Source organism: Haliaeetus leucocephalus, unplaced genomic scaffold, assembly GCF_000737465.1.
Source record: "Haliaeetus leucocephalus isolate CR32 unplaced genomic scaffold, Haliaeetus_leucocephalus-4.0 Scaffold0, whole genome shotgun sequence".
In the NCBI taxonomy this organism is placed as follows: Eukaryota; Metazoa; Chordata; class Aves; order Accipitriformes; family Accipitridae; genus Haliaeetus; species Haliaeetus leucocephalus.
In genome coordinates, this window is record NW_010972436.1 from 5,161,293 (window position 1) to 5,183,829 (window position 22,537).

The 22,537-nt window shown below is 38.9% G+C and overlaps 1 protein-coding gene across 2 annotated transcripts in view; it reads right to left on the reverse strand.

Moving 5' to 3' along the window:
* The window catches only part of CDK14 (cyclin-dependent kinase 14), a 255,308-nt gene that overhangs the window by 136,991 nt on the left and 95,780 nt on the right, over nucleotides 1-22,537 (reverse strand). For both annotated transcript variants that reach the window (XM_010573893.1, XM_010573966.1), the window contains 2 exons: nucleotides 21,389-21,512; nucleotides 1,145-1,265 (listed from right to left, as the gene is read on the reverse strand). In XM_010573893.1, the coding sequence (XP_010572195.1) occupies nucleotides 1,145-1,265; nucleotides 21,389-21,512 (245 nt within the window). The remainder of the gene's footprint in view (nucleotides 1-1,144; nucleotides 1,266-21,388; nucleotides 21,513-22,537) is intronic.

A 22,537-nucleotide genomic window follows, 5' to 3' on the forward strand; every position in this document is an offset into this window, starting at 1 on the left:
GAAGAAGCCCATGGAATATCCATCTCTTAAAGGACAGGGGATAGTCATTAATAAAAATGTATAAATCTGTATGTTGGGTATAAAAGTGGTTTAAGTATGTAGTTTCAGTTGTCAGTGTTGGTATGAAGGGATTTCAGTAATAAGAATTAAATACAATGGCATGGTTAGAAGATATCTGTATTAAATTATGTGGGACCTGAGCATTACGCAAATGGTATGGAATAAGGGGTGGAGATTGTATAGGGTCTGGCTGAGATGGAGTTAATAGTCCCCATAGCAGCCCTCGTAGCGCTGTGCTCTGCATCAATACCTAGAAAGGTGTTGATAACACACCAGTGTTTTGGCTACTGCTGAGCAGTGCTGGCACAGCATCAAGGCTGTCTCTCCAACATTTTTGCCCCCCCCTCAATGGCAGGCTGGGGCAGGGCAAGATCTTGGGAGGGGATATAACCAGGACAGCTGACCTAAACTAACCAAACAGATATTCCATACCATATGACGTCAGCTCAGATATAAAAGCTAAGTAAAGGGAGACAGAAGAGGGGCATTTTTGTCTTCCGGAGCAACCACTACGCATACTGAAGCCCTGCTTCCCAGGAAGTGGCTAGACATCGCCTGCTGATGGGAAGTAGAGAATAACATCATTTGTTTTTCTTGGCTGTCATGCGCGACCTTTGCTTTCACTTTATTAAACTGTCCTTATCTTGATCCATGAGCCTTTTGTTATATTTTCTCCCCCCCTGTCCAGCTGAGAAGGGGGAGTGATAGAGCGGCTTTGGTGGGCACCTGGCACCCAGCCAGGGTCAACCCACCACAATGGTGAAAGTCTATCTTCTGCAAAACAAGTATCATATCATATCAAAGTACCACATTAAAACTACAAAAGTCAAGCAACAACTCAGTCTCTTGCAAAGCACCAATAGCTCTTCTAGTGGTGTGTCAACAGCAGGTACCAGCTGCCAACCGGTGGGGTGGCAGAAGGGGATCCCTTTAGGGAGATACTGAGTGAACCACACAGATTACTACACACAAGTTTTTTAACCTGTACCATTGATCTCACTACATATTTGTTTTACACATCTAAAAAAAAAAAATCAAAGCTAAAGCACCTACATAGAATCTTGTGTAAGGGTTCTATACTTACCACATGTCAAGGCATGTGGAATATTCTGTTGATCCCAGAAGGACATCTGGAGGCCTGTACCATAGGGTTACGACTTCATTGGAATATGTATGGCTGGGAACTGATTTAGCTCGTGCAAGACCTGTGGGGCAAATACAAACAAATTAATGCAAACAAACCAAAGAAATAGTTTGCTGTATAGTTATGATCCTAAAAGGATATATGAGCACACATCACATAACATAACGGCATGTTGCAAGTGTTTTTTCTTCTAGTATTGGAATAAGTTTCTTAATGAAAGAACATGGTAGCATGTATCATTTAATACCTGGCTGAACAGAGCTGTGAATATTATGAAGGAATAATAAAATATGTTTTTCATAATGACAATCACAGGCCCAGGAGAAATGCAAAGATACGTTGTGGTATACCTAAATGAAAGACAAATAAACAAAGATTTTCATTTCCATTAACTGCTCATCCTTAGGCATCATAGTCTTTCATATCAATGTTACTCAGAAAAAGGAAATGAAAAGGAAACTCCCAGACAAATAGTGCCACAGATGAAATTTGGTTTTTTTAGGGGAGCCTAAGGAAACATTCCACAGTTTACACTGCAAACCCTAGCCTGCTTATTCAAGTTTATATTTGAAAGTAGTGGAAACTCTTACACATTGCCGTTCAAATAAATATTAATATTACAGTAATACATCAGAAAACAGTATGTCCAAAATTCTTCTCTCTCAACAAATGTATATTGGCAGTGCACCAATCTCAGAAGCAGAAATCATTTAAATTAAATCTGTGGCCTACTAAAGATATACTATTTACAGTAATTGTCTTTTAAGCTTGTCAGTCATTTAAAATGATTCACATTACTACATAGCCATACTCTATCTCATGTAAAATTGGAAAGATTTTAGGAGAGACCCTCATGCTAAAAAACAGCAGAAGAGTGTACTTTTCTAACAGTTCTCCTACAGAAGCCTCTCTCCTCCAGGAAATGGAAAAAGATTTTCAGGCCCATGGTCACTTCCCATCACGGGCCTGCAAACACCTTTTTCAAATAGTCTGCTCCTAGGTACTGCTTTGAGACCATCCACTCCCTTGCCAAGAAACCTGGACATGCACAAGTAACAGAAATCAGAAGAATGTGCTACTGGGGTTTTTGTGTCTTCCTAAACAAAGAATTACTGATTTCCCTTTCACAAAACAAATGAGATTACTAAAACAGAAGGTCATGTCTTATACCTTACAAAAACCAAAAAGCAAAGTCATACATTCAGAAAGAAATATGCAACATGAGAATTCACATAAGAGTGCAGATGAGAGTCCTCTGCACCTTTATTCTTAATACACTGGAGAAGCTATTTAAGAACAGTTAATCTCAGTGAATATATCTCCATAGTAATGATGGCAAATCTTGCCAGTAGATTGCATTATCAGCTGATTACAGCAATTAGACCAGTGTAGGGGAATAATTTGACTTGTATGCCAGAACTTCTTCTAAAAAAATTACATTTCAAAAATGAATAACCAATTTTTTTCAAGTTTTCAGACCTCCATCTCTTTTACGTTTGTGCACCTGGCCACCAGCTTGATGAATAACTTGGCTTACATGGACAACTCAGGGTTGGTCACATACAGCCCTGGAAGAGGCCAGAGGAGAGGTCACATCACACGCCGTGCAGTGCCTCCGCCTCCAGAGTAATGTTTTTGCTTCTATGATATCAGAAACCACCCAGTGCTCTAACTGGTGAACAGTTCTTATTTCTAGTCTGAGCACCTACATCCCACGTGACTAAACTGAAACAGTAGTCCCTGAACTTGTGGATATGGACCTACTATTATTAAGCTAAATAAAAATTATGAAAGTGTTTGAGAAGCCTGGATGGTGAATGCCTCCATCCTTCTTTGTGTGTCTGAGCCACCCTTTAGTCTTGCCTGAGGAAGACTGAATTTGGCTGCAAACAACTTCCTCTCTAATCTTCTAGCTAGCTTTGCTAAGACAAAAGGCGTAGGCAGACAAGGAAAAGGCATTTCTAAGAAGCCAGCAACATCATGTGATTTGGGGAAAACTGTCAAAAAACTTTAGAGCTTGTGGGGTGAAGAATAAACTCAGGTTTCCACAACACAAAGTCTTTGATCCATACATTCAAGAAATCTCCCATGTAGGGAGGAATGAGTATTCAACTTGCCCTACCAGAAATCATACTGCGAATAATACAATATCCATGCTTGCCTGCCAGTTTCTGCCACTTTACTGGCCAGGATGGAACTTTGCTAGTGCTATAGTCAGCCCAAGCACACCTTTCCTCCTCCTGTGTGACCATTCAGCATGGAACCAGTCCTCCCATCCTGCTGGGACTGCCACCCATCCTGTTTCCTCAGCCCACTGCTTCGAGATCTCCTCCACCTCTAATTTGTTCCAGGGTAACTAAAATCCATTCAATTTTCAAAGGATGGCCCTTCTGGGCTAATGCCAGCCTGTTGGACAACTAAATGTTTTTCTTTAATCTGCTCTTCACTCCCAAAACACCATGTAAGCCTCATTTAAGGTTAACTGCTACATCTGGTTTCTCAGTTATAAGAGGATCATTACTGAAATGGAGAAAGTTATAAACAAAACTTTAATTTGTACAAGCAAGTTAAGGCCATACATTGGCATCAGACAGCGGTACAGGCCATATGTTTTAAGTTGTGGCCAGTTGTTTTCCTAGTTGGGCACATACACTGCTTTGGAAACTAAATGGCCCAATGCAAAGCAGGAGGGAACAACCAAGACAAATACTCACACAGGCTAAAATTTGGCAGAGGAAAATTTGGCACAGTCCTGCTGTTCAGTCAATCACTCCCCCTGTGCAGAACTGAAATGGCCTGAATTACACTAATGCCTTGGAGGACCTGCTTTCTCTCAGGGAGGGAGCAAAGTTTGCTTTTTCTGAATAACACTCTACACAAAGAAGGCAGTTGCAGTTATGAACACTTTCACTTGAAGACTCAAAATTAATGCAAACGTCTCTTATCACACTTACAGCATGAAAAAATATCCTCATCTTTCAGATATATTTACAGTTTAAAAAGAATGCTGTCAAAATATATACGTGGAACACTAAAAAGATACTGCATTTCTTGTCTTGGTGCTCCAGATGCAAATAGATGACAGTTACCAGGTTGGGTTTTGGTTTTTTTTCAGATATCCTTCTGCAAGAAAATTTGCTACATATTTTATATCCTTTTGCACATCCAAATATGCTTACTCATGCAAAATTTATTTAACCACATCCTTCAACTGAAAGAAAACTGAAGGGTAGGATTAATTAGCACAGCGTGTTCGATCACTTTCTTTAAGGGTTCCCTGTCTGTTTCCATGGTTACACTACAGGAAGAGCGACAATCTCGTTTTAAAAAGACAGAGCTTATGGGGGATCATCAAAACTTCAAACCTTAATGGGCAGTGTGCATAAAGCCAAAAGGTAAATCGAGAGATCACCAGGTGAGTACCCAATATTTACATATTGCTGCTTGAGCACTTTTTTGCCTGGGAAGGTAGAGGGAGGACCTCCTGACAAGCAGTGAACTCCCCTCCAGTTCCTGTGTCTTCTGAAAGATAAAAGGTCAACATGTGTCCCGCAGTTGCAGCCTTCTTTTGAGAGAGGGAAGCCAAGCATAAGGCCCAGTTATTAAAAGTCAAGTCACATCAGACTCACTGGGGAACTTGTGTGTAATTATGGGAAGAACAAACACTGTTTAATGTTCTCCAGACACTTACTTCTATGGCCATTATTTATCCAAACTGAAAGAAGAAACTGTTCTGATGCATTACATACTGCAAGGCTTGCACAACAGCATCTACCTGTACTTGATGCAAACCACAACTTTCTTTTAACTCAATCACTAAACAACAGCTCAGGATACCCTGCAATGTCCTGTATTTAAAACACAGAGTGAATGATCTATGCCTTATGTATGTATATGCCTTTAACACACAAAACCTGATGCCTCCTACTCTGAATTTAAAAAAAACAACAACAAAAAAAAGTAAGAGGATATTTCCTTCCTTGGTAGATACAATTTTCTCTGCTTTGTCTGACTTATCTTTTATCTCAGACTCAGAGGTTGTATCTGATTTTACCTAGCATCAGTTATTGACAAAACACATTGCACTGATGTATCACTGTAATTTCTAAATTGTATTTGGCTTTTACAAGAGGCCGTAGCTATATCCAGACTCAAGACTTATTCAGTACACATACCTTTGGCTACGTGAGCACAAATATTAATATTTGATATCTCTTTAGCTGCAGGATAGCTTTCTAGTGAAGTTCACACAACAATCAGGAAGCCTTTGTTCACAGCAAATATGATTCTGCAAATGAGGAAACCAGTCATGTCTGCAAAAACAAGGGCTTGCCAACCATGTGCATGGTTTCCTTTTCGCTTATACCTTAAATCTTGAGCTCTTTACTATTTTGAGATATATTAAAAAGGGCTCTAGCAAGGCATATTGCAAAAAAAATAAAGGTTTTTTTGCTGTTTTTCCTTGATTCAGATTATTTTTGTACTTCCTTTTTTAGCCTCCTGTTTTGTTTATTTTAACAATTACCTAGAGTTTGAGGTAAAAGGCTTATAAAACCATAACTATGATGCAGTAACAATATTAAAATATTGTTAATGTATTCTATTGTAGATAATGAACTGTCAACTTCACTTAACCTATTTACTCACTTGTTTTCCAACAGAAGCATATTTATTCAGTGAATACCTGAATGACAACAAAACAGAAGTAAAATGGATGGAAACACCTACACTGCTTCAATGAAGCAGTCAGCTCTCTAACCCAGAAGTCAGTTCTCGGCAATCAAAAGCATCCTGCAGGCTTTAGTTCCCTCTGCTGCTTACCTGAACGGGTCTGTCTCTAAGATGCAGCTTTACCAGGGCATCCGAGTTAAATTCCTTTCAAATAAGATGAATTACCTACAATGTCCTATGCCTGAGTCCTAATACAGCCACTAGATTACTGTAATGCTGTTCATTTATAAAAGTTACCCACTATCAGGGAGAGCCTAATTAGGTTCCCCGATTAACATTCCCAAAACGCACTTGAGCAATGACTGGTCTTCCAAACTGGAGTGCAGGAGTCAGTCTTCAAGAGACAGAGAGCAATAAGTAAGGCAAAAGGCATGTGTGCCTCTCAGCCTGTCTGGTTTTTGCAGCTGTATCAGTTGTTCTAACAAAAGATTATTTCTCCCTGCAAATCTTTTCTCATGTATGTCTTCAGACAATCACTTACAGTAACACAGACAATAATTATTCTGGTCTGTGAATGGGACTCAACTGTCAATTTGACAAACACAAGTTACAGAATGGGGAGACGCAGAACTATTTTTTCTGCTACCAGAAGAATGACTCTAGCCCTCATGAAAAATATTTTTCTTTTTTCAAATCCAGCATCATCTCTTTCGTCATCACCTCTTTCCTCTGCCTCCTGAGCCACCCAAAGGATCATAAGGCAGTGGAAAAGTGGGATACAGGAATGAGCTCAGCTGTTGGTTGTATATTAAAAGACTCCTTTGATTAATTTGACTGAAAGTCATCCTAGTTATAAAGCTGTTTATTTCCCTGCTTTAAAATCCTTATAAAAAATTTCTGACGCATTTTGAAAAAGCCCACTGATGCTGAACATGTACAATGACTGCCAAATTAATTCATTGTCTATTAGCAGAAAGAAACACACTAAAAATTTGGTTCCAATCAAAAAGTGGTATGGAAATGCAAAAGAAATATACATTCCATTTTTGACTCCGGGAAAATATATCTATTCCCATGGCCTTCTGGGTCAGCACGAATATGTTCAAACTGCCTCTGCTAGCCTGGAAGCAGAAAAATAACAGTGTGGGCAGGAAAACAAAAGAAACAATCTGCATCAACACTGGAAACACACACAGGTGCAAAAGCTAACAGAACTCAAGGACAGATAACAATTTCACCTCAAAGATAACTTCTGCATTACTGAAAAGACCTGGATTCATTATGGATATGGTATACATGCCCACAATACCCTAACAGTTGACTGATTTAAATCTTGCTTTCCAGATTCTGGATTTTTACTTAATGATCCTCAGTTTATTGTCTCACAAAAAACCTGTACAAAGATGTTGCCCTCTACTCTTAACAACATCCCAGAATGAACACGCCACTTTGCTAATAAGGCTGTAAGTGAAAATGTCAGAATTACTCATTCCACAGTGAAGTTATTAGGTTTGAAGCAAAGAGTTAACAACGGCTAACAGATGGTTTTAAATTGCGGAGATCTGCAGAGCACAGGGAGGACATTCTAGAAAGGACAAACAGGCAGAAAATAATCTTTCACTGAAAATGAGAGGTAATGCATGTGAGGATATTTTCATGTTCCCTGAGAAAAAGAGAGAAAACTGGGAAGCAGCTATGAATTAATAAGCCCAATAGTAGACAATGATTTGAGTTTAGAAGAGAATAATAAAAAAATTATATGTGGACTTCTAAGACATATGAGCAATGAACTTGCTCAAGACAAGAAAGGTAACAGACCACTTTCCTACAGTTTTGAGGTATAAATGTTTCACTGTCATTAGGATTTTCCCCTAACAATATCAAAGGAATTCAAAAAAGAAAAAATAAAGTGATCCAGGGGAAAAGTGTTGTATGAAGACAAACTGAGAGCTATGGATGTCCAATTTGGTGAAGTGTAATAGTCCATCAAGCACCAACCACAGAAGTTAACAACTTACTGCAGGCTATTGTGTATGAAGTCAACAATTCACTGTGATGCTTATCTGAACAACTAAAAGCAGGACTGCAAGAGCCATTTTCGGATGACTCCATCTGGGGTTCAAGTAAAAATGAACCAACCCTTATCGACTGGTACCTTAGTAACTTAGCGCTTGATAAAAGTGCAGTAGGTACTTGACATACTGCATGAGACAGGATAAATATACCGGCAAAGAAATAAATATGCTTGCTCTGTGCTGTGGAAGACTTATCTTTTTCAGAAAACCATCATGTAGACAAACTGCCTCCCCCTTCATTCAGGTGCTAAGAGGACTGAATACATACCAGACGCAAGCCCCTCATATACAGGGCAGCAGTACCCTTTAAATCCTTCTAATTTAATGTTCTATTAAATATGACAGCTGAAGAACTGTTAAATAAGCACAATTTGGTGCTACTGTAGTAATTCACAGTCACGCAAACAGAAACACAAAAGCTAAGTTTCACCAAGAGTTTTATATTCAAACACCTAATCCCAGTTGTTTACACTCAGGTAATTTTGTTTCTTAACTGACCATACAACACTGGCAGTGACAAGGTGATGCCACAGCAAACACATATCGCTCTCTCCATCTATTAATGGGGTCCACAACTCAGTGCAGTTAATCTGTGGAGTGCCGAACACTGATGAAAGGCAATGATAGCTGCATGACCACTAGTATGTTACTCTATGGAGTGATTCATTCCAGTGGGATACTACAATTTTACTGATCCATCATTTCCCATCTAGAGGTAAAATATCTAGAGAACTTTGATGAAGAGAATACTTCAACTCATGGTCAACTACTAAAAGCCTAATCAAGTACCTGCAAATTTAGTTACAAACAGATCAGATCCCAGGCACTGGTCTAGGATAGTTAATTTAACAAGAACAGGGCTACATGGAGAAACAAGTATTTGAACAACATTAACATCTACAAACAAACAGTATTTTTGAAAAGCAGATCTAACAACTATTTTATTTATAAATCAAACAACACTGCCATTTGACATTACCCTGCAGGAGTGGAATTTGTGAATTTGAAAAACTGTCACCACATGTGTATTGAAACCATCAATTCTTACAGTACAAAGTCTGAGTTATGTATAAACAGCACAACTTTGCAACTACCAGCCACCAACTTCTGGCCCCTGGTACTGCACAGCCAACGCAATTACGTTTGATGTACCTGCTTTTCCAGCTAAGGTGCCACCCAAGCATACATTTCTATGCTGCAGGATGCAGCTGCATTTGTTCCATTATCCTGCCTCGTCTTTTGAACCATGGCTGCCCTGCCTGGCACAAATGGTTCTCTAGTGATCATGGAGTTTAATCCAAGCTGCTTCCAGTACTTGAGCCAGACTATTTACAGATAGGACAAATACTCAGCTGATTTTTCTCATTGCTACAATACGTTATACTCTGCAGCTTATGTATCTTTATAGCAGGTAAAACACTGTCTTGGCTGTTGGGCCAAAGAACTCCAGCACGTTTTGCACGTGCTATCACATTAGTACATACGTTCACATACTAAGGAACGCCCACAGCATCTAAAAAACACACCTGCCTACTCTGGCTTAAGTCAGAGAAAAATGATTTCAAAACATCAGTACAGTATGGTACAGGCATTGGTGCAAAACTAACAAAACTAAAAAACCCCAAAATCCTCAATTATTTCAAAGCTTTTTGAAATACAACAAAGAACAAAGTAACTATAGGAGACTGAAAGATTTCACTAAATTTTAAAATTATTTTCACTTTTCTTTCAAGCATGAAACCGTTAAGAAGACCTGTGTAAATACTGTTGCTTCTGTAAAGCAATATTATGAAGCAACGTCTTACAACAGGAACCTCTGGAGTCTCAGATTCACCTGTTCAATTGAATCGCTCCTCAAAACTCATTTATTGTATATGTCATCTTAAATTAGCTGAATCACAAATCTTAGAAGAAAAGTTTTATGTGAGAGACATTCCAATATGCTTAGGTCTAAACGATTATTTGACTTTGCATCAGTAATTAGGCATCTGTATTCCTGCAGAGCCACCTAATCAGTTCTTAATACAATTCTGTCACAGAAAAAGAAGAAATGCAAACAGACAATTTCATTTTAAAAAAAGTTACGTTAGAAGAGCATTAAGGCTGTGCCTTAACAGTATGATTCTGGAAATATGTAGTTAAAAAGCAAATGTTCCTCATGCAGCATCTTTTTCTACAGTGACATTGAAACACTAAAATGCCACTGCCAGGACAGCAAAACTGGAGCTACACAACCAAATCTAGTCTATTATGTACAGATGTAAGCCTACCAAGTCAGCAGAATTGCTGAATCCTGTATCGTAACTGAATAAAATAAGTGAAACTTCGTTAGCACTGAAACCAAGCCATTCTTTTATCTATTCTTTCATTTAACTTAAGGACTATAGATGTACTTCTCCATGCAATGCTTGATAAAAGCTACTTGCAGATTGCAAGCAAAGGATCCCTGATAGTATTTTGACCACAGACAAAATACTACTGTCATATTATTAGTACCTTTGAAACATTTCATGTTTTATTTAAACTATTTCAACTTCGCGTGTATGAGCAAATTTTAAGTACAGGTGAGCACATGTCATTTAGCATCACATCCTGAGCACCATAAGATAGAATGGACAAAGAATTGCCAAAGTTTCAAGAAGCTAACATTAGGCATTTGTGTTTATAAAGTACATTTCAGTGAGCCACTGCCTTTTTTTCTTATTCCTTTTTTTTTTAATTTAGTTTTTTTCCTAAGGTCTACATGACAGTTCAAAGCTGAATCAAATTTCCAGCCTTCTTGAAGAGTCCATAACTTAACATCAGTAATGACAGTACTGACATAAAAAGTTTTTCCCTTCTAGTGCCTCGTACTCAGTATCTGCTTTTACAATCAAATCAACACACTGCAGTTAATATCTAACTTAAAGGCCACTGCAACGCAATATCCTTAAAAGCAAATAATAGCCACAAGAGCAAATATAACTGAAAAATTCGATGTCTGAGTGACTTAAAAATTGCTGCAATAAGAAGAATATGAGTATGTTCATGGCTGTGGGTGGCAATAAAAGAACTGACATCTGAAAATCTCCTTCTCCCTTATTTCCAATGACCACAGAAAAAAATTGCTATAATATCTGACATATTATAAGCCATAAAAGCTAAAGGTGTGAAAAGCTGAAATGACCTTGGAGGAGATCTTGGGCACCTTTACCAAGGTGAAGCTCTAACCAGCCACTCTCCCTACCACGTAACATGAAAGTCATGCAGCAGCATGTCCTCCCTATGCAAAATGGTTGTTAATGTTCCCACATCACCCAGATAAAAAGCTGCTGATTCCTGATCTGCTACTTTAATATTGGTACCTTTGTGTCTTTCAACATTTTGCTTGACCTCTCATGGTTTGATTATTTGTAACATATATAAGGGTAGCTATGTGGAGTTAACATTTGTACAGCTCTTTGGAAATGTAAACCACTGGAGAAGTGTTTAAGTATTACTGAGACAAGCACTGCCTGACCTCTTCTGGCTATCATGAAGGCCAATTGCTGCAGGGGAAATTCTCATCTTAATGCAAGTAGACCTGCAAGTGTGATTTTCATTTACATCAGTATGAATTGTGCATCTATAAATATATTAACATATCCAGCCCTGTGTCCTTCAGAAGGAATGAAAAAACCCTGCATAAATTATTTAAAATTACCTAGATAAAAAGTGACTGTATTGCAGTAAGGTAAGGTTTTAAACTGTCTGGGGCAAAACAAATGATGTTGTAAGTTACAGTACCATCACCTCTTTAAAATGCTATCTCAATTATTTCATATCACGTTAAATGGCACATTTCTCTTAATGAACTGACAGTCCCTGTTCACGTTTGTCTTTTTCTCTGCATATCAATATTTTTGTTCTGCCTTATGATTAATTATTTCTTCTTTATCCCATGCTGTTTTCCAGTTATCCTTTCATTTCCACACAGCTGATTATTTCGGGTGTAAAATAAATCTGCATAACTATTAACACATTAATGAAATTAAAATTATTTTAAAATTTGGCATAATTTTCTCACTATATAATATAGTATGTTCTCTTAATTAAAGAAACACTAAATAAAACCATAATCAGACCACAAAAGCAAAGATGGATGGTACTATGGCATCAACCAGGATGGCTATATTTGAAAACTTCACCATGACCATAGTCATTGTTTTCCCCCGTAACAGCTGTATCAGAAACAAGCAAAGAAGCTTCAGAATAGTAAAGTTTTAAAGTTCAATATTTTAAATACAGGGGCTTGTAGCCACAGTAGTCAAAAGGCTAGGGCTACAAAAGAAGCAAGATGTGTAGGAAGAGAAAATGTTCTCAATAGAAAACTGATAGGAGAACATGGTCATGTGACTGAATAAGGCTTTTTTTCAGTTAAAAAAAAACCTTTGTCGTTGCTGCCCAGATTTTAAATACATTTACAGATTCATTTGGATGGATGGATCTCTCTTGTACAGACAGCAGATCACAGTTCTCCATGTTTTTTGTGCAATAATCACATAACAGCCTGGTTGACACTTAGGTGGGGAATACAAGACAATGAAAAAAATTATGATTATGGAAATAATGCAAGACCACAGTCAGCATTGAGCTAGCTGCAGTACAGATGACATCTAAATCCCATGATGTTCTTAAGTACAAAACACTGAAACAGATTTTTCATTACAGTTGTTTTAATAGTGTCATAACCAACTTCCTTTATTGCCCTTAATGGATAATTAAGATGCTTTCTCCCTTTTTAAAGGCTCAATGTAACTATCTTGTAACAATGGGAAACTGGATTGAACCTTAAATAATCTGAGATGTGTTTAACAGGGGACCCATCTAGTGAGTCACACCACTCTCCAGCTCCTTAATGGTTTAAAAAACAAAAATATTTTTAAAAAATTTCCTCATCAGTCAATAATCCTGCACAGTGCTTCTTGGTGGGAAGGGCTTAAGTTACAGCATCTACTTTAGTAATAGCTGAAAAGGCTGGTATATTTAAGAAATTTTAATTTCAACTGTTAAAAAGTAATCAGTGAAGACTGACATGGCCAAAAATTCAGTGTGTGATTCTACTTTGTATTTACTATTAGGAGAGGGAAGTTAAAGCCTTAGTTGAACAAAACTGAACGTCACAGCTTTTGCAAAGTGCTGTCTCCAGATCGCAAACCTGTATCAAATATATCAAATCCAATTTCTGTCCATAAGGTATTTTTTCTGCATCAACTCTCACAATGGCAATTATTTATTTAGATTCACCTGATACCTCAATAAAACCATCGGATCTATGAAGCAAATTAGACTGAGGTACACAACGGAAACCAAACAGAGATGAGAAGCAAGAAGCATCTGCAACGGCACTAGACCGCAGTCTCTCCTACATCTTCTTCTCTGAAACGATGCACAGAGGAATTCTTTAGCCCAAATGCCAGAAATCAAACCTACCCCTCTGCACTGCTGTCACTTGAGATTTCCTGCCACCTACACATCTCTTCTCCCTCCCCACCACAGATCTCTTCTGGGCAAGATGAGAGAAGGTCACGAGCACAGCACATGAAGCCCTGGCTCCTGGGAGGGGAGGGGAAGGAGGCAGCTTTGGCTACTCCCTGACAGTGGCCAGTTATACTGTTAGAAAATGAGAAGGAACATCTCTGGGTGGAGGGAAAGCCCGTCATCCTGGGAAAGCAAATAACTAACACAGCAGCCTGCCGTGGGTCTCTGGGTCCACAGTACCCACAGTATTCGCACGCAGCCTACGGCTTTAATCCTTCCTCCAAGAGAAAAGATTTGAAGGTTCCCTAGCTACCTATCAGCTCCGCTCCTGAGCTTTGGCCTCCCTTTCCCTGGATCAAGAAAGCAACGGGGACGGCAAAGGCTTTCTTCACTGACTTGGTAGCGTGCGTTCGAGGTTATGCTAGGACAAGTGCACACAGTCTGCTCTGCTGCTCCAGACCTCCAGCCCAGCTGCCACCATGAACTGCACCACCAGCTTCTGCTCTCAACAGAAAATGCTGTATTTACAGTTAATTACAGAAATAACTGTCTTTTATAAAGACCTGCAAGCTAACTCAAGTTTGAGCAGTTCAGGTTTCACTTTCCAGGTTCCCACTTCCTCTTTTCCAGCTTACTCACAACATCGTCACTGAAGTCATCTTCATTTCTTGATATTTAATACAAACAGAGCCCTGAAAGAAACCCATTACTGACCTTCCTCCGGGGTACAAGAACAAATTCTTCAGATTTCAAAGGCCTGTTCAGAGGGGAACAGGCCGCACCTGGAGCAACCTCCCACAGGAATATGGGAAAGAAATGCCTTTTTTCTTTCTCTGGTCAATTCAGACAGGGTATTAGAGGGGTCTGTGGACCTACATTTGGGGTAAGCCAGTTCTCTTTATCAGCAGCAGCCTCTGATAACAAAAATCCAGACAGCTTCCGCCATTTCCTGCACGAGGCCTGCTGTGGAGGCAGCAGGAGCCCGCTGTGGGTCAGCTGCCGCAGAAGTGACCCAGGCCGCTCCCGCCGCTCGCCCCCGCTTCCGGGGCGGTGCGGCGCCACGGCCCGCTGGTCCTCCAGCTCGCTTGAGGCCAGGAAGATCAGAGGTAGCCAGCCCACATAGCCAGAGAAGCTCGCGGAGGAGTTTTGCAAACAGTTTCATCAAGCATCACCGACAATATAAAATACCAGCTCTTCAGGTGCTGTGACAACTCCTTATACCAGCATCTTCGAGAACTGATACTCTGTGGAGCATTTACACATAAAAACACAGCAGTTATCCATGCAAGCAATCTTTCATGCTATCCAACCTTTCATACAAATCTTACATGGTACATTATAAAGAAATTCCTTACGGGATTCTTACTGCAAAAAAAGAACTAATTTTTTTTTTCCAAGTTGTCAACATAGCTTTAATCATTTTAACAGTAAACTATACAGCAATAGTCTTGTCCCTTGTGACATATCCCCAACATGCTCCCCACAGAAAAATCTATATGGAAATTCATGGAAACATCCTCTTTAATACACAGCTAGCAGTACTAGTTTTAAACCACAGCTCCATTGAGTATAATTCTCTTTATTACAAACCTCAAGCCTCTTTGCTCCTGCTATCTATTATTAATCACCTTATGCAACTAGAAGGATGCATGGTTCAATCACACTTACTTGATTCTTTCTTTTACTACATCACAGGGCTTTATATTAAGAAAACTTTGAAAGCTTAAGGCAGGACTTCCACCATAATGCAGACCTCCCGCAGCTCCTTACTCATCCAAGGAGATCCCAAAGGTGACAAAAAGCTGACAGAAATCAGTGTTATTTGGGAGAGAAAAGCAAAGATATTTCCATGAAGATTCTCACGCTGTTTATCTTTCCAAAGCTCACTCCTACAGATGAGAAAGAGCAGCTCTCTGCAGGAACAAGCACTAAAGCAGTAAAGCACTAAGTTCCTGATGCTCTTCTTCACTCACCTTGCAACACTATAATTCATTGTGGTGTTACTGCATTGTAAAGATTTTTTTAAAGGACCAAAACTAACAAAAATTGGGGCAGGGAATGGGGGGAAGGGGAAATTTCTATTCAAGTCTTTAAAAAAAAAAAAAAACCAAATTATCAGTCAGGAAGTTTTCCTGTCCTTGCAAATTATAGTCAAGCTAACAGTAACTTCTAGACCTGCTGTTTCATATTTTGAAATCATATTGTGCACTTCTGCTTCTCAGGTGCCTGCATAGTCATACACTGTGTCTTAGAGCCATGACATAGAGAAAAAGTCAGTGTACATACTAAAAAGAATGGCATCCCAACTAAAAGATGTGACTACACAGAAGGTCCTTGCACTTACAATAACTGCACAATCCAAAATAGAGAGACCAAACAGGTCTTCAAACTTCTCATCCACTCACTTTGTGCAGTTCACTCCTATTGCAGGCCTAGCAGAAAAGACAAACGGGAAGGGCAGCTGCAGGGAAGTTTCACAAACAAGCAATCCCCTGAAATATAATCCCCAGCAGCAGGTTGATCAGCTCACAAATAAAGCAGGACAAGGGCCCTACTAGTAATTTGGCCAGTTTCTCTTACAGCCTCAGAAGCACTACCACTGCCTCACATGCTAGTCAAGTTTAAATGTTTGTTCTCTACACCCGTGCCCTGAGGATTTTCTCAGGGCATCGAAAGGTGATGTCAGTGTGCCTACCCTCAAAAGCTGTGTAAATGTTTTATCCAAAAATTTCTAATAACAAGTATAACTATGTATTTTCCAACCCAGAAAGCACAAAATTATTCTAACTAAAGGATATGTAACAGTAACCATACCATGATCAGATTAAAGGTCCACATTGTCCCTGGAAAAGTCACAATATTAGGCTGCTAGTAGATGTTTTGGGACAGAAAATAAGAAACAAGGCACAAAAAGAGTAAATCTTTCCAGGAAAGTCCCACATGGAAGGTGGGACCCACATCCTACCTGATTGTTATCAGCTATTTAGGGACTTTGTGCTGGAGTTTATTAAGTGTGATAATCTGGATGCAAACATAACTGATTAGCCAATCTTGATTTATATCAGTATACACAATAGCTAAATGCCAATACTCAACCACTAAAAACAAAACAAAACAAAAAAGGCATAGTATACACTGAGTCACAGAACCATATGAGAAGGAGAATTTGCCTCATCCAATCTACCAGATTGCTCAAGGCTTTGTCCAGTCAGTGAAGCAAATGGAGATTTCACCGCCTCTCTGGGCTGCTCCAAGGCTCATCATGAGCATTTCCATCCTTATACCTAGTTCTGTTTCAACTTATGACCATTATCCCTCATTCTCCCACTGTGCACCTCAGTAAAGAGCACCATTACTCTTGGTAACCCTCTGTTAGGTACTGGGAGACTGCAGAGCTAGTCATTTCATTACAGAAGGCAATCCCATGGATCAAACATGATTTACCTTGATTAAAACTGGCAAACACTTTCTTCACATGTACAGGAATTACTTCCAAGCAGACTCACTCCATCATTTTTCCAGGGATAGTGGTTGACCAACCTGTAGTACCCCAGACCTTCCTTCTTGCCCTTCTTGAAAATGGTACAACATTAACGTTTCTCCAGTTATTGGGGACCTCCCCCAGTCTACACAGCCTTTCAAAGATGATAGGGAGCAGCCTGACAATGACATCAGTCAGCTTGCCCAGTACCCTCAGGAGGCCTCCTGCCTGGACCCATGAACTTGCATGGGTCAAGATTTCTCAGAAGATCCCCGACTCAATTCTCTTCCACTCACCCCTTTCCTCCCTGAACTGCATCTCTGAGAACAAAGTCCTGTGAGATCTTATTCATGAAGACCAAGACAAGGAAGTAATGGAGCACCTCAGCCTTATCAGAGTCTGCTGTGACTAAATCACCTGTCCCACTTAGCAATGAGCCTACATATTCCACAACCACTTACTGCTTTTCTCCCTCACGCTCTTCTAGCATCTTACCTTTGCCTCCTCAACACCCTGTTGTTGCCAACCTCCTCCTACACCTCAACACATTTTCCTCCCATATGCCTTAATCTCCTCATAAAGCTTCTGTTGCTACCATCTAAACCTTTCCAACACCTTGGACCCTTCTGCCTGTGGCCACGCAGAAGCACCTTCATGCAGAGACAAAGATAGTATGTCTGGCAGAGCTTGTCTGTTCCTCTGATGTTTTCATCTATGTTTGCTCCTATAGTCTTTGGTATGTATTTCTTAGAGGTTCAAAGTGACATTTTGAAAATAAGGGATCACTGAAATGACATATAGCACTGATTATAATATGTTCAATGTGAATACAAATCACATATTTGCTTAGATAACTACTTTGCTTACATTACTAATCACCTGATCACAACTAACACTTGAAAAAAAGATATTCTTAGTGTTTGATCTTTGAGTTCATGCTCCTATCCATTGCTGTACAGCCATTTGACACTGTTTATAGTTAAGATAAATGCACTTATTCTAGAAACATACGTTCCTTTTAAAACTGCTTAATGACTTTGCTAAACAAAGGCTCAAAGATTTTCTTTTTTTAAGTCAATACACATCCAAAGGCCAAACAAATGCATCTCTATACAGCGCAAAGAAAAGTTACAGTGAAGAAACTACTAACCAAAGGCTAAGGAACAGCTATGCAGCCCAGTCTGTGTGGTAACTAGCACCAAGCACAAGGCTCTATTCATTTAAGTTTGTAATTGCTTATGGTGTTACTCATTAAAGGTTTATAATACTTTATTTCTACTCAAGACAGACATACATGCAGGGGAAAATAAACAAACCTGTAGACAGTTAGCCAAATTCACAACACAGGATCAAAAATAATTTTTGCACTTCATTTCATAAGGAGAATTCCTAATATATTTTAATTTCCTCTGGAATTCTAATTGTATTGAAAAAACAATGCAGGAATGGAGTTCAAGGACTGTTTTTCATAGCAACAATTATTCAAGATGTAGTCTCCCCTATTATATTTTCTCAAGAAAGCCATTTTTTATAGCTCATCCATTTTTAATTTGATAAAGCCTCTATGTTCTGTTCTCTCTTTTCATTTGACTGCTGAGTCTTCTCATAAACGTTCATTTCCTAGCAGCTACAGCACAATGAATAGAAAAGCAAACCACCGTTCGACTGAACAAAGACACTCCCACACAGTGGAGTATCTATGTCTGGGAGCCCTGCTGTAGAAAAACACATGCCTACAGTTATTCAATGATTCCACTTCAGCCACAGTGCAATGCACTGGCAGGCATGAATAGCCTTTCTTTACCTTGTTTATTCAAGAACTATGATCCACTACAGCCTGCTTTTAAGTATTTGATATCCTACACTGAGGAGATTAAAGAAGCCCAATGCCAGATGAAAAGCTTTGGCCATGCTGTTGATTTTTTGTAAACTTATGAAACCAAAATCTGAAGGTCTTGCCCTTAGAGACTAAAAGGCCTTTGCTCTAGCATCTTTTATTTATTGTGCTAGCAAAGTCAATCCTATCTCTGACAGAAACTAATTTTTTGATAGGTTCCCTCCTGCCTTCAGTGCATTTGAAAGCAAAACACCCATCTCTCTAATTTCCATACTCCTTCTCATGTAATTAATCAGATATACAATCTAAACCAACTTCCTTTCCAAGCGCATTATTGCGAATTAGTCATTTGTGGAAGAAAAACATGAAAAGAAACAGGACTGTATTTTACATCTTGTTTAAGAAGAGTCTTTCATACTGGGAAGGTGGAAGATGGGCTATAATAGTACAGTGTTTAAATAAGTAAATATGCACAGGGGTGCATGCAGAGAGCACGTGGGTGTGCTCTCATTTCTCATGCCTCTAGTGAAAGAGGTCATGACCCTTCAGACTTCAACCTCATCACTTCTAATTTTTCATCTTGGTTCTCTGAAGAGAAATTTAACCCATCTGGTTTTCAATTTTATGAGGTCATGAGCCATGAAACAAAATCTAGCTGTAAAAAAAAAAAAAAAAAAAAAAAAAGAGAGAGAGAGATAATCTTCTCTCAGTGTCTAAGAGTAGATTATGCAGATATTTCTGTTAGGTCAGGACAAACTTACAAGAGAAAAAAAATCTTCTCCAAAATATTACACATTCATACGTCTACTACTGGGTATTTCTTTTTTGGTTGTACTTATACATCTCTAGTCTCTCTCTCAAAATAATATAGAATGGTTAACCTTAAATTCCCACCAACACAAAGCTGGGAAAATCCTGCCTTTGATGTCATCACTGGGATATTTAGCCTAGTGCCACAAAGAGGCAGTAATTTCATCAGAAGTCATAGTTACTTTTCCCATCACAGCAAGGCAAACAGGAATGTTCACCCTTTTCTCTGCTCTATGGCAATACCAGGCAATACAACCAGAAAGAGGTCAACCTACATCTGAGCCGGACATTTCATTGATCGGTTCACTCCTCCAGCAAGGCATTTAACAGTGCCGGTGAAAGGTGGGGCTTTTTGTTTTCTTAGAAACACATCCAAAAAGTATGCAGCCTCCCTCTCCCCAGCCACAAAAGCCATACAGCTTCAGCAACACCCCCCTACCAAAGACCCCCCCACCCTATGAAACATTTTACATACAAAAGACTTTGTAAGATCATCTACAGAGTTTTCAGTATCCACCAAAGCCAGAGCACCATTATCACAATCTCTTGAAGGACTTACATGGGGACACTTGGAAGTCAGACAAGTTCATAGTGTTTTATACATATATATAAATGATACAACAAAACTAGTCATCTCAAACAGCGCAGCACCTTCAACAGAGGACTAACTCATATTTCACTACAAAAACACTTAATGATTCACCTGTTTTATGTACTTAAGAGATGAAATCTCACAGTAAAATGCAACATGCAGGAATGCTTTCTTTAAGCGTATCTTTAAAACACTTCTGGCACCTTACATGTTTTGAAAAACAGCCACAGAAAATGGCATGTAAAAGCAGATAATATTTTTCTAATACTATTTCTGTAACTGCCTTACAATCCAAAGGCCAATCAAGTTCTTGGGGACTGCATCCACCTGAAGTCCTGTTCCCTCCTCCAGCATAGCAAATACACACTAAGCTGTTAATTGCAGTAATGCTAATTAAAAGACAAAAAACCATGACTACATTAACAGTGAAATTGCCAATTAGCACATAAGGCTCCCTCATTACTGCTACTACATGAAATGTGAAGCCCGATGTGGATAGCAGTCATAAAAATAAAAGACATTTTTAAAAAGCTGATAGGTCACATTTTCAGCTTAATTCAGAAGTTCTGCTGGAATCAGTAGCTGAGAAATTGACCTACAGGAGAGAAAGAAATTCCTACAACATTTTGTAAAAACCACTGAAGAAAAATATTGCCATTTGCCACATCTGCATTCACAATAGTTTTCAGAGGAAAGAATACGTGCCCCAGTGTAGCCACTAGAAAGTGGCTTTAAAAAATTAAAATTAAAAAAAGGCTCTTTAGGAGACTTATTTATTGTTGTGTCCTTCAGTCTCTTTCAATGACCATTTAATGAAAGTTAATCCAGATCCCCACAACCCTAGAGCTGCTTCCATAAAGTGACTGTGCTCTTCATATAGTCTGTATTTCCTCAGGTCTCTCTCTATTATTTTTTTTTTCTTTTCTTTTTAAAGGTTTTGAATTCTAGTTCAGAGGTCTCACAGTAAATAAAACTAAAATATTTTCAGCATTATCTTCCTTGTGAGAACTGGAGTATATATTTGTTTTTCACTTGCTCCCTTTTAATCAAGCATTTTGTTGACCATAATCAATTTCTTCGCTCAGGAGAAAAATGTGCAATTATCTACAATGAAGAAGGTGTGTCTAAGGAATAGGGTGGGGGGAAGAGAAATCAATGGAACCATCTGTCTGACATTCCTACAACATTATAAGAGACTTGTAATTAACTGCTTGCCTACCAAAGTCTGCCAGCTTTAACTCCCCCGTGTCACTGATCAGAAGATTCTGTGGTTTCAGGTCCCTGTGCAAAATGTAACGCTGGTGGATGTAAGACAGTCCTCGCAGCAACTGAAATAAAAATAACTGAAAAAGAGGGGGACAAAAAATGACCTCTGTTAATATTTTGCATATAACCACAGGTGATTTCTTCACAATATGCAGGGTGCTTGCATATTGTGGTAACATTGTGTCAGAATTCCTCCCAAACTGGCATAATTCCCACCCAAATTTAACACAACAAGATTTCCATCTAAAAAATATGTACTTTGCAAGGACTAACCCCAGCCTCCAAGCCCTACTATATCAGAGACTCAGTTTGCCTGCTTTAAAAAGAACAAGAGCAATACAACCATGTGCAGAAGGCTCAATTTCTACCAAATTATAATTATATTCCATTTACCCATATGGCCTCAGAGATTAGGTGGTAGCCTGAAGACAGATGTGTATCTTCACTAATTATAGCAAAAACAACAGTACAGGGTGGATAGGGATGGGGAGATAAGGCTGGGGGATGGGACACTGGAGCTAAAACAAAGAAGAAATTAATAGTATAAAAATAATGCCTGTGTACCCATGGAAATCTGCAAGTATGATAGGTTTTCTCCTTCAAAGTTTTTTTTATTGGGAGTTGCTTATGTATTTTTAATTAGGAAATAATAATTCTCACTGAACCTAAAGGTGACTTTTGAAACCTACTTATAATAGTCTTTAACGTAAATTTAGATAGGAGCCTAACTCATCCCCCATATTTCTTTCAACCCTTCACTGGAATCTACAAATGCTTTCCCTAGAGCTAAGCATTAATATTGTGTATTTTTGTAATTTACAGTTATGAACAAAGAGCTGGATGATGGAGATCTTTTGTCCTCCCCGCTTCATCTCCTCTCCCATCATTCTCCTGCATTCTTATTGGCACCTGCTGTGAAAGGCTGTGTTACCCTCATGGATTTTGTCAACACAAAGGGTGAACTATCGTTTCCCAGGAGTTTTCTTTGGAGTTTTGAAAAAACTCTCCTAACATACAGACCCTTCCTATTGCCTAGAAATATTTTTAAAAATACTACAGTTTCCAAATGGAAACACAACAAGCCTTTGCAAAACCAAAACAT